This window comes from Desmodus rotundus, chromosome 5 (genome assembly GCF_022682495.2).
Source record: "Desmodus rotundus isolate HL8 chromosome 5, HLdesRot8A.1, whole genome shotgun sequence".
NCBI classification, from domain to species: Eukaryota; Metazoa; Chordata; class Mammalia; order Chiroptera; family Phyllostomidae; genus Desmodus; species Desmodus rotundus.
In genome coordinates this window covers 106,177,068-106,190,141 of record NC_071391.1, presented here as the reverse complement: position 1 = coordinate 106,190,141, position 13,074 = coordinate 106,177,068, and the positions used below count along the sequence as shown (strand labels likewise).

The window sequence follows — 13,074 nt, the reverse complement described above, 5'->3', positions numbered from 1 at the left end:
ACCCAGGACGGTGTGTGCACACGCGCACACACACAGCTCAAGCAGGGCCTCTTCTGAAAGTCAGGAACCCGGGTTCTGTCCAGCGGTCTCCCCAGGACCACACCTGACAACCACAGGGTCTTCCCGCCGGGCTGCACTCCTTTAGGTTGGAGCCTGTGCTCCAGCCGCAGCCTCCAGACTCAGGCCCCTGTGCCACATACCCAGCCATTCACTCCTACGAGCACCTGGGGCATACACTGCAGGGCGGGGCAGATAAAGACTCTCTTATGAGAATAAAATCCTCCCCTTCTTGGCCGTCTTCTCAGCCCCAGAAGAGGCAGGGACAGGAAGGAAGATGCTACTCACCCTGCTCAAATCAACTGCAGGCAAACAGAACTTATCCTTTAGGTGCCAAAGAAATAAGAGTTGGGGGCACAGGTCACATACAATTCTGGAGTTTGGGTCCTGCGTACCATTCACTTACTCACCCCATCAGCACTTGCCAGGACCTACAAGTGCTTGTGCCGAGCACTGAGGAGACAGTGTGAGCAAAGACCTGAAACCTGCCCTTGTAAGCTCCCAGTCTAGTGGGAAACACAGACAAGATTCGGACATCATTGGAACTGAGGGTGCAGTCAGGGAAAGAGAGAGTAAGCAAATACTCACAAAGAAGGTAGAAGAGCAACCGAGACAAGGGCTATAATGACCCTCTACTAACCCACGAGGTGCCTTTGTACACACTGGAGAAAGCCAGCCCATTGGCTGGGTGCCGTGCCACGAGCACACCCACTACAAACGGGCTCCGTCCGAACTGCAGCCCCACTCTCCCCTGGGCCAGATAGCTTGTGCCATGAAAAACCTGAGCAACCTCATTCGGCTGCCCTGATGTGTATGAACATCTAACTGATGCCTTTATTGGGCTCTCACTCTCTGGGCCACTACATACCTGCCCTAATTATCCCAGGGTCAGGTGTCAGACAAGCAGGGACAGCTCCTCCACCCCAGAGCCCACCGAAATTGTTCAACCCTAAGCCTAGCCCATCCTAAGCCTGCTTGCCCTGCCTTGCCTGTCCCTTTCATGGACACAGTAACACAGGCTCTTCCCCACATTTCCTACCTCTGTCCCCATGTGGTCCTGCGGTCCTCTGTCCCTAGAGATCTGTGGGTATGGCCAACTTCTTCTTGTATGACAGTCACTAGCGTGTCGGAGTGTCTTACCACACTTGACTAAACAAATCCTGGGAGCCCTTAAAACACAATGCTCTGGGGAAAATGACACTTGCGCTAGGCTGAGGAATCAGAAAAGTGAATTCGTCCAGGCACCCTCCCAGATAAGAGGGCAACTTCCAGCAAGTCCCCTCAGAGCCTGCAACTGTCACACAGACCCCAAACCAGCAGCTCAAATTGCCCCTCTCCTCGTCAAGGGCTCTCGTTGCCTTCTGCCTCTGGCAGGCTCTTCCTTAATGTCCCCTCAGCAACTACAGGGCACTTTCATGTCAATATTGTTTAATGTTTCCCAGCCAGAGAGAGAAGGGGCTGAAGGAACAGAGGGGAAAGCAAATGACTCTGGCAAGCTCAGTTACCCACACAAGACACACAGATAACCCCAAGAGGATCTGTCCCACTGTGCTCTTCCATTCATTATGTAAAAATTATTACAATGAGTAATGGATAGGTATGGTTTAAAAATTCTAAATGTCCAAAACACATACAAGAGTCTCCTTCCCATCTCAGACCTCTAGTCCCTCCCCCAAAAGCAAAACCATCATCAGTTTTTTGGGGCATCCTTCCTACCAGAAGTAGACCAGGGCAAAGAAATACCATCATGTGGGTGTGTACGAGTCCTTTAACGCCCCCCCCCCCACACAGGACCTTTCTATACTCCCCTCCTAGCTCTTGTTCCTTGCCCCCCCCCACCCCCCACACACAATGAACAGGACCCTCTGGGGATTATTTCAAACTGCCTCCGGAATCATCACACCGGGACCAGGCCCTTGCCGCGCATGGGTCATCAGGGTCTCAGGGCTGAACCACTCACACCCTGTGTTTTCCAAGAGGCCTTGGCCCTACTGACAAAATCACCACCAACCAAGTCTGCTTCCAGCCCACTTATCACATCCCAGCCTTCACCCAAGAAGTGGAGAAGGACCCTGCTCGTTCTGGGAGGACACGCCCTGAATGGCCCTGACCTGTCCGTCCGCTGTGAGGAGAAAAGGCCGAGTGCTCCCACAATGTGTCCTCCACAGCTTCGGGGGCACAGACCCAGCCCAGGGCTGCCCGGGGCAGTGGTAGTCTCCCCACCCTGCCAACACCACCCCTTCGCTGCAAGGGGTAAATGCCTTCTAAGAGGGCTGGACAAGAGAGGAAATTGTTAAAAATACAAGCAACACAGGTAACTTTAACAGTGGTATCTCTGGGGAGGGAGACTGAGAGAGGACAGACTTTTAGTGCATTTCAATTTTATCTTGCCATGTGCATGCGGTATTTTGCACTTTTAAAAAACTAAATGAAACCACCTGCACAAATTGTGAAACAAGCCACCACCCTACCTGTTCTGTGACCATACACAATTGCTGTTTTCATGAAGACAGAATGCTTTTTAAAAGTTAACTGTGAAGAGGGCACTGTCCTAGGGGAGGGGTGAGAAGAGGGGAAAGGGGGTGGGGAAAAGAGGCATGAACATGAGGGGCGATCTACAATCCTGGGTGTGAACAAAAGTTAAAGACATTTCTAGGAAGCCAGAAGGTCCATGTTAGGGCAAACACTCTTTTTTTTTTCTTTTCTTTTTTTTTTTTTAATTATAGAGATTGGAGCTGCTGAGTGCTGAGCTGGTGTCCATGTTGCTGGAAGGGACACAGGGCTCTGCCTGTCTGAGAGTCCGGTCCTGTGCCCACTCCCAGGGAGAGAGGGAGTGGGGAGGGAGGACTGCCCCAGAACAAAACTGTGATCTGTAACTCTGCAGACTGGCAGAAAAAGAGCAAGCAGGCCGAGGGCATGATGAGGCGGGGGGCCACAGCAAGGAGGAAAAGTTCCCAAGGAACCCCTTTGCTGCAGAAGTGAAGCTCGGGGCACCAGGGGAGGGACAAAGGGCCCTTGCTTCCCACCCAGAAACTACATGAACAGTTCCAGCTAAGAGGGACCAGATGAGGCCTCCACGTGGATCAGGTAGAGAGGGGACTCTACCCACAGCTGAGTACATGTTCCAAATACACCAGGTATCAGACACCCTCCTGTAACAGGCAGATTTTTGGTCCTGTGACCTTCTCATTCCAGAGTTACTCCCACAAACATGTTCTCTTAACAAGGCAAAAGGGATTTTGCAGGTGTCATTAAGATTATTTATCTGATGACTTTAAGATAGGGATATTATATTGGGTTATTGGGGTAGACCTCATCCAATCACATAACTCTTAAAAACAAAAGCTGAGATCTCTGACTGGTAGCCGACAGCAGACATTCAAAGCAGGAGAACTTGACATGCCATGGTTGGTTTGAAGATGAAGGGGGTGGCACAGGTCAAGGCATGGGGACCCCAGTCTTACAGCCACAAGGAACTGGACTCTGCCAACAACCTCACTGAGCCTTGAAGTGGAGTCTCCCCCAGAGCCTGCTGGTGAGAGAGCCGGCGGGTCCCTCCCTGGTTGTGGCCTCGTGAGGTCCTGAGCAGAGGACTCAGTTGATTCTGCCCGGGCTTCTAACTCACAGAGACTATGAAATAATAAATTTCTGCTGTTTTAAACTGCTAAATTTGTGGCAATTTGTTATAGCAAAAATAGAAAGCTAATACATCTCCCAAAATCAAAATCAAATCAACTCCACACATGGTTGTCGAGCACTTATTAGGTATCAAACTCTAAAATTTCAGGAACACGGATAAGGACGTATTCCAGCCACAAGGAAGGGGCGCATCCATCATCAGACAGGATTTCCATTTAGCCAAAAGCTGCAAGACTGAAATATCGATATTCCTGGGAAAGGGCTCCTAAGATAAACACTGTTCCCCATGATGTTCATGAGAAGGAACAGGAAGAGAGCAGGAGGCCACCCGGCACCAGACAGAGAACACCACTAAGAGGGAAAGGCGGAGGACATGAGCTGGCCATGCTATTCACCAAGTACATAGTCCTCCCTGGCCCTGGCCCTGGCCCATTACCCTCACCTCCCTGGGACACAGAGGGGCCACCCCAAAGCAGCTCTGCATAAAATGGGGCTGGCTCTGGAGCCTGGGAAAGACAAAGGATGGCTCAGCAGAGCGCCTTCTCCGCTCCTAGAGACTCAGCCCCATCCCGAGTCAGTTGTTTATCTGGGCGCAGGGCAATGCAGGAGGGCACAAGCGTGTTAAATCAGGTAATCCCGAGGCCACAGTGACCGAGACATCTATTTCTCCCAGTGAAGATGAACACCAGGCTCCTTCAGGGGAAAACTAAGGTCACTGACCCAAAAGAGGATTCAGAGAAGTGGTGTTCAGGTCTGGTCCTTGGCCTAGGACCACCTGGAGGGCAAGTTCACACTGATCCTTTCTGGGTAAGGACTTTTTTCTCCAAAACAGAAATACCTATTATTTTTCTCTGATATCTGAACATGGTAAAACATTCACATAACATAGCAAATGTGAAACCAACCCCATGATCCCAGGTCGTGAAAATAACCCTGGTTAACTCATGGGTATTTTCCACGTGACTTTTAGTATGCGTTCACATGTACACAGACGAACTCAGTCCCTTCAAACAGAAACGGAATACTATACATTATTCACAGCCTCCTTCACCTAAAAAGGTACATCAACACGCAGAACTGGTTTATGATTTTTACCTGCTCCATCGCTGTAACAGCTTCATTGCTTGTAAGACAAAAAATTGTCCATCAAAAGGGGAGTTATCAAATAAATCATGGCCCACCTATACCATGGAATTCTATGTGGCCATTAAAAATATAACTATTTATGCTGATGTGTATATGTATGTATACACGAACTTTTTTATTTTTTTAACATTTTTTTGTTGTTCAAATACAGTTTTCTGCCTCTCCCCCCACCCCTCCCCACCACCCCACCCTTCCCCACCTCCCTCCCTTGTTTGCACCCCCCCTCGTTATTGTCCATGTGTCCTTTGTAATTGTTCCTGCAAACCCTTCACCCTTTTCCCCTGAAATTCCCTCCCTCTCCCCTCTGGTCACTGTCAGCCTGTTCTCAATTTCAGTGTCTTTGGTTACATTTTGCTTGTTTGTTTGTTTTACACAAACTTTTTTAAACATATATAACTATGAACAGTAGCTACAGTGAAAGTGAAGACTGTGGAAGGGAAACTTAGTTTTGTCACATATTTTTTGTACTTTTTTTTTCTTCTTTTAAACATATGAACACTTCTTTACCAACTCCATTAGTTGAAGAATTGTGTTTATCTTGTCCACAATTATATCATTATAAGAACAAAACCTGCTCTCATAAGGTCATTGAATAAATATCTACTTGAAGACCAACTTTATAGAATAATTTATTAAAGACAACCCGGTTAAAAGCCCTGCCCCACTTCTCCCTTCCACAGTAAGGTTTCAGACTGCTTTTAGACCCTTCCCACCTTTCCCCTGACACTAGGTATCACTTTCCCTTTAAAAGTCCCAATTCTTGGAGTACTTACCAACAAAGGAAGATGTCAGTGAAGGTCTCTGCTGTGGTGAAAAGTGCAAATATAATCCAGTACATCATCCATTTGACCTGTGAATGATAAAGCAACAAAGCTAGCAGAGAAGGTCAAGGGTGAACGGCTGCCCAGCACCAACAAGAAAAGGCCCAGACAGTGGATGCCGAGGATGTCTAGGCAGTGTATCCTGCATTTCTAAGTCACTCTCCCCATCTTTCCCGAGCTCACATGTACTTCCATGCCAGACCCTGGGGCTGGAGGCAAACAGACTGTTTCCACAAACGACCCAGGCTCAAGGTCAGTGTAGACTCTGGGTGACCTTCCATAGCCCTCAGGTGAGCCAGGGAGACTGGCAGACCAGACGTAACTCAGGACCCAATACCAGGTGTGTAAATTCTCCAGAGACACACTGTGGAATGAACTTTACTTGTTAAAGGCCAGACTCTCTGGGATGGGATGATAGGAATCCTCACTGGCCACCTAAGAATCCTTTCCTATGGGAAAACCCCACAGCCCCTTGAAGAAACTGGATCTTTTTTATAAAGATTTTATTTATTTATTTTTAGAGAGAGGGAAAGGGAGGGAGAAAGAGAGGGAGAAAAACATCAATGTGTGGTTGCCTCTCACGTGGCCCCTACTGGGACCTGGCCCGCAACCTAGGCATGTGCCCTGACTGGGAATTGAACTGGTGACCCTTTGGTTCACAGCCTGTGCTCAATATGCTGAGCTACACCAGCCAGGGCTAAACAGACTCTTTTAAAAAAATCTCTCCTACATGACTGTCCATTTCCATTTCTACTGCCTCCCCCACTCCAGTTGAGGCCTTGGTCCCCTCTTTCCTGAACTATGCAAGAGACTCCTGTTTCCCTTGGCTCATGACTTTCCCCTCGCCAACCCACCCTGCACACCATCCCTGTGCTGATCTTCCAAAAACACAAGCTCATCAGACTACTCTCTAATTTAAAATCTTCCACCCTGGCTGGTATGGCTCAGTGGATTGAGTGCCGCTGGCCTGCGAACTGAGAGGTCACTGGTTCGATTCCTGGCCAGGGCACATGCCTGGGTTGCAGGCCAGGTGCTCAGCAGGGGGCGTGCAAGAAGCAACTGATCCACGTTTCTCACCAATGTTTCTCTCCCTCTCTTTCTCCCTCCCTTTCCTTCTCTCTGAAAGTAAATAATTAAATCTTTAAATAAATAAATAGAATCTTCCAGCCTGGGAAAGAGGATGCAGAGTAGTCCAGGGGGCACAGAAGGGCTGCTCTTGCTCACGCCAAGGCCACCTCGGTTAGAGACCCAGGAGGCTGCTGTGTCCTGTCCCCAGAACAACAGGACTCAGCGTGCGAGGTGGCAGGGGCGTGTTCATCGTGGGGATGCTGCTGGTGCCAGTGCTGCTGAAGGCCGCTGCAGATGGCGAAGACTTGCAGGATCATCCAGCAGAAATCTTTCCACACTTCCTGAATGCCCCACTGCTAAACCAACAGGGCATACCCTACGTGTGCCTTTACACTATATAAGTGAATCTTCCAAAACCCTCTACAACTCCAGTTTCCTCAGTGACAGTCCTTAAAATCCACAGCAAAACCGCCAACAACTCGTTTCCTCAGTCTCAAAAAATGTAACAGTCACCACCCTGAAACCCATAGCAACACCAGCGGTCTCAACAAATATGCCTTCTACCCCCTTAAAGTCTACACTCAAAATTACACGTATTTCACAGAACACATCCCAGATGTCCACAGCCACGATGACCACAGCCCACAGTAGCTCAATGACATCTGTTTCTTCATCAGGAGCAACTGCGGCAAGTGTAAATTCTAAAGAAAATGAAGGACTGAAATTTGATATTGGCAACCTTGGTGGTGGTTTTGCATTGACGCTGAGAATTTTATCCATTCTTTACATTGGATGCAAGACGTATTATTCAAGGGGAGGCATTTGGGATAGAACCATTGATGAGTGGGCTCTCATTTAAGGAAGTCCAGGGACCAATGGAGAGATGATTGATGCGACCCTATCAATTCATTTAAGACAGTATTCTCTTTTTGAAAATAGTTTAAACAGGCCATACATGTAATGTATAATATGTAAATACATAAAGATCCCTCATGATTACTAAAGGTAAAATGGGTTTGGTCTGGGCTTTTAATGAACATTTGGAGCATACAGTTAATGCAATGGTTTTATTCACTTTTAGAACATATATAGTAAGATGAACAAGTCCCGTCCCATCAGTCACAAAGGGCTAGTAACTGGAAGACGGCCTCACTGAAGAGCATGATGCCACCTGGGCATTCAGACAAGGAGCCTGTCACAGCACTCGGGATGCTGACTGCCTTTGTTGCTCACTCCAAGAGCGTCGGTGCTTCAGGGATGGATACGTTGTAATTACTTGTGCCACAGAGCAAGAATTTTAAGAATAAACCAGCTCTCCCCATAATTTTAGTCTATGTATCTCTTCAGAAAGCATCAATATTTTATGTGTTTTAAAGCTGAGGTCTTATTTAGAAACAAAATGCACGCATTTCTGTCCTTCCCCCCAAATGATCAAATAACACCAGAAACAACAGCTGGACTTAGCCCTGTTCAAAGGAGCCGCTGGAGAGCCTGTGTTTTTATTGACACCTTCTTTCCAGCTTTCAGTGGTAGTTGATGTAATTATCTTTTTTCTCTCTTTGTAATTTTTCAGTGAATTGCAATGTTTAACATGATGTTTTAAAGATGGGGTGTCCAACCTGCGGCCCGCGGGCTGCATGCAGCTCAGGACGGCTATGAATGTGGCCCAACACAAAATCATAAATTTACTTAAGACATGAGATTTTTTTGTGATTACGTGTTGCAATGCATTTAAAGTGCAGCCCAGAGACGCCAAAAGGTTGGACACCCCTGACAGTTGTTAGTATTAAATACGTTAAGAAGTTGGATTATTTGCTACTGGGAGACTATCCTCACCACTGGAAATTGCTTTATTTCATATTCAGCTGTTAATTATATATTTAATGAATATCTGTAAGAGATGTAGAGCTGCTTTCAATATCTAGAAGTGTTTAATGTAGTATAAACACCCCTAACTTAACAAAACCCCTTACATGGCTGCCAAAACACCACCAGAATCTACGCAGGCAGAACTGGAGGTGGACGCTCCGCTCACTAAGCCGCGGGCTGTGGTGCTCCCCTCAAGCCACCGCACCTACAGGACGAAACGCTGCACTTTCCTGCACCGGTAGCGTTACTCCGAAAGTTGGAGTAACAGCATTTTTATATTAAAACATCAAGGTATTTTAGAATAAATTCTTATGAAGTTTTAAAACAGGAATTCTCAAGACAGGAAACCTCCTGCTGCCTTAGAGGTTGGATCAAAGGCAGGTTTACAGTTGTTCGCATGGAAAATAATACAATAATTAATAAATAACAACACAAAAGACTCTGAGGTCCACGTGCTCCCAACTGGAAAGCTGCCCTGTACTTGGGTGCTCCTCAGACCACTCCCCCCCCACCCCCCTGCCGAGGAGGAAGCACTTTAGATGCGCTACGTCAATGCGGAGAAAAGGGACAGCACTGTGGCGACAGCAGTATTCGCCAACACACTTCAGAGCATTTCCACTTTTCAGTTCATATTCAAGCACCCAAAACTCAGGATCAAGTTTTGACTAAAGAAGTATTCGGTCACACCAAATACTAAGAAAGCATTTCTATCTTAGATTGGTTAAAGTAAGCCCTGGCCCAGTGGCTCAGTTAGTCTGAGTGCTGTGCTGGACACCAAAAGGGTGTAGCTTTGATTCCCGGTCAGGGGCACGTACCTAGGTTGTGGGTTGGATCTCTGGTCAGGGTGTGCATGAGAGGCAACCCATTCACGTGTGTCTCTCCCTCATTCTCCCCCCACCCCCTCTTTCCTTTCTAAAATCAATAAGCACAACCTCGAGTGAGGATTAAAAAAAAAAGGACAATGACAACAACAATTTTTAAAATCCCCCTCCCTGACAAAACCTTTAGCTCCAAACTGCTCCAGTGAGTATTTACAGGTGCAGTGTGCATTTCATCACCCCCTCCTTACGCAGCGCGCGGCATCCATTACATCCATACTGCCCTAGGGGGGCGGGGGGTCCGTTCTATAACATACTTCAGGGAAGTGTACAGGCCCCTTTTTCAGTTTTTTGCTTGACTTGCTTGACTTTTTAGCTGGATGTGAAATTATCACTTCCTGAAAAGCTCACCCAACACAACTAAACTGAATTCCCTCTTGAGTTTCTGGCCACTTCTCAGGCCCATCAATTCCTCCCAGGGCTGTGGTTTAGCCATTCTCTTCAACTCTAGACTAGACACTCTCTCTGGGTAAAACTCGGCACCTCTCACGTAACAGCCAACCGATCAGCAAGTTCTATCACTTGACCCTCTTGTTTATGTTAAACCTATCTTCTTTCTCCATCCCCTCAGCCACTTCCTTACTTCACACCTCGAATATCTCCTGTCCAGAATAGAACTAGAATCTTTCGCTTAGTTTCTATACCTCTGCCTCCTTCCCAACCTGCCCTCCATATTCCAGTCAGAATGATCTTGTTAAATCCAAATTTGACGATTCTCCTTCCTGGTTTAAATCCTTCAATAGTTCCTTAATGCTGTTAAGATAAAGCCCAAATTCCTTAAATTGGCATAAAAGTCCTTACATGAACCGACCCCTAACTATCTCTATTCTTGAATTCTCCAGTCCAGTTATAACTAATCCCTTTCAGTTCCCTGAATAGTGCATCTTCTTTTGCCTACAGATTGCAGCCTTCAGATCTCAGCCTAAATGTCATTTCCTCCAGGAAGTGTCCAAGTTTTGGGTAAGTACACTCTCCTTTCTCTCCCTCCCACGGGGTCACACGTGCTCCCTATCATAACATTTATCACTCTGCTTTGAGAGTACCTGTGTATTCCTGTGCTTTTCTGACTATATTCCAAGTTCCCCGAGAGTGGACACCAGCTCTTTTCACACACCACTGTATCTTTAGTGCCCTAACAGTTCCTGGCACATAGTATGTACTCAGTGAATACGTTCTCAATGACCGGATTAGAATGCTGGCATTGTCACTGGGAGAGAAAGCATGGTTTCAACAAGGTTGAGAAGGAATATCCTTTGGGAAATACTGGTCTAGGTAGATTTTTGAGAAGAAAAGACAGGCAGGATGCTTTCAAGGCAAGAGATGCTTCCTATGCCACCTGCTGAAGGGGTGGATGGGTACACATGAGGGGAGGGGGCCTGTTGAAGTCGGGGTGTGGTATGACATGGAGCCACTTACACCAGCAAGAAAGAGGCAACTTAGGGAGGAGAGGCTGAGCTCCATGAAGCTAAGGGCAGTGCGAGGGTCCAGGAGACATGTAAGAGGGATGCCGAAAGGCCTCTGGAAAGGTAACACCAAATCTCAGGAGGGAGACTGGGGCTACTGCCAAAGTTGAAGGAGCCATGGCAGAGAGGGGCTTGAAGTGTCAGCCCAAAGAAGTTTCCATCAAGCACTCCTTCACTATAAAACACTTCCATGCAGAACGAACCGTCTGAGAATGATTCTCTGAGCCTCAGAAGGTCAATGGAATACTCAGAGCTCAGAGGTGGAAACCATAAATAAATTACCAGGAAATGTTTTCCTCATCATATGCAGAGAAATCAAATGATGGCTACTCTTTCCAAGGTATGAAACAAAACTCACCAGGTTCAAGGGATTCTATCCAAAACTCACTGCAAGAGGAGGACAGTGTGGAAGGATAGCACCCAGAACAGAGAGAGGGAGCTATGGCCAATTTGAGAGCAAGTCTGGAAGGATGGCTGGCAGCAGGGCAAGGGAGTGATCAGGGGCAGGATCCAGGACTGAGGACGTAGGGAGAAGCTATGATCCTAGGTCATACAGCAAATGGGTGGGAAGCAGAGCCTAGAGACCTTCCATGAGCCACAGAGGTGGGCCGAAACACCCCCGGCCCAGAACACCATGCCCCCAGGGCTGCCGGCAGCCTGCAGGGGGCCTTCTGCAAGGGCTGTGGAGGCAGCAGGCTTAGCTACCTGCTAAAGGTTAAAGATAACCTCCCCTCCCCTTTGGATCCTCCCCTGTGCCAGTCACATTATTTCTTGAGCCTTTCACACTCCCTCTTGCCTCTGGACTCTGCCTCAGCTTCACAGGGAATTCCCTAAGCCAAATGGCTGAGAAAGCAACAATTTGAGCCTGGTTTACAGATGAGTCTGCACCATCTGCTGGCAGGAGCTCACAGTGGACAGCTGTAGAGCCCAGGTGAACCTGAGAGAATGCGGCAGTGAAATTCCCTTACAGGCAGACCGCTGAGTGGTGCACTTAGCCTGCAAGGAGAAACGTCCTGAGGTAATGCATTTATACAGTCACCAGGTATATCAACTATATTTTCTTATGTTTCTGTATTGATGATGCTCTGGCATTGCAGGCCTTGCTGCCTGGGGAGAGACTGCCCCTCCCAGGAATAACCAGTTCTTAGAAACAGCAAAAGACTTGCCCCAGAGTGTACCTTTCTTATGCAGCCTGACCAATCCAGAGCCCATGCTCCAAACTGCTTCTTTTATGGAACTCTCAGAGGGTGAGTCAATACTCCCCAGTCCTGATAACCCCAGGGACAGGTACCAAGACAACAAGGGGCAGCCTCCGGAGCTCACAGCCTGCAGAAACCCTTCCAGCTAGCCAATCCTAATGCCTACCCTTCACTTCCCTGCAGAAACCACAATAGAGGTGGTTTCCTGACTCTTCCTGACTCTTCACCATCCCTGGTGCTTCTCCACATAGCCCTGTGTGATGTGCTATGCCTACTTTTAGTGAGCTGTGAGTATAAACCTCTTCCTTCATGACAGTCACTTCTGTGTCTGCATGCCGTACCATACCCGATTAAAACAAATCCCAAGTACATTTTAAAATACCAGGTAAGGATTTGGCAACACAATGAGGGACTTGGAAGGACAACTGATCACATTTTGGAATGATGAGAATGGACCCCCAGAATGCAGATATTTGTGGCCTGTGCTTAACCAGCATCATTGGAATCAATGAGGATCTTATCAGAAACAAAGAATCCCAGGCCCCGCCCCAGACCTAATGGATCAGAATCTGTATTCTAATGAAATCCTCTGTTCATTCATATGCATGGTAAAGTTCAAGATTCACTGATCTGACTCTCAACGTTTCTGCTGCTCAACCCTAAAACTGAGTTCTGCTTTTTAATAATGTTTTTTAAATATACTTTGATTATGCTATTACAGTTGTACCATTTTCCCCCTTTATTCCCCTCTGCCCTGCACACCCCCTCCCACCCACATTACCCCCCCCTTTAGTTCATGTCCATGGGTCATACATATAAGTTCTTTGGCTTCTACATTTCCTACACTATTCTTACCCTCCCCCTGTCTATCTTCTACCTACCATTTATGCTGCTTATTCTCCGTACCTTTTCCCCCTCTCTCCCCCTCCCATTC

The 13,074-nt window shown here is 47.5% G+C and overlaps 1 protein-coding gene across 5 annotated transcripts in view; it reads right to left on the bottom strand.

Moving 5' to 3' along the window:
* Positions 1–13,074, bottom strand: part of REEP1 (receptor accessory protein 1) — a 106,128-nt gene that overhangs the window by 34,711 nt on the left and 58,343 nt on the right. For all 5 annotated transcript variants that reach the window (XM_053925253.2, XM_053925255.2, XM_053925254.2 and 2 more), the window contains exon 3: positions 5,616–5,692. In XM_053925253.2, coding sequence (XP_053781228.1) covers positions 5,616–5,692 — 77 coding nt within the window. The remainder of the gene's footprint in view (positions 1–5,615; positions 5,693–13,074) is intronic.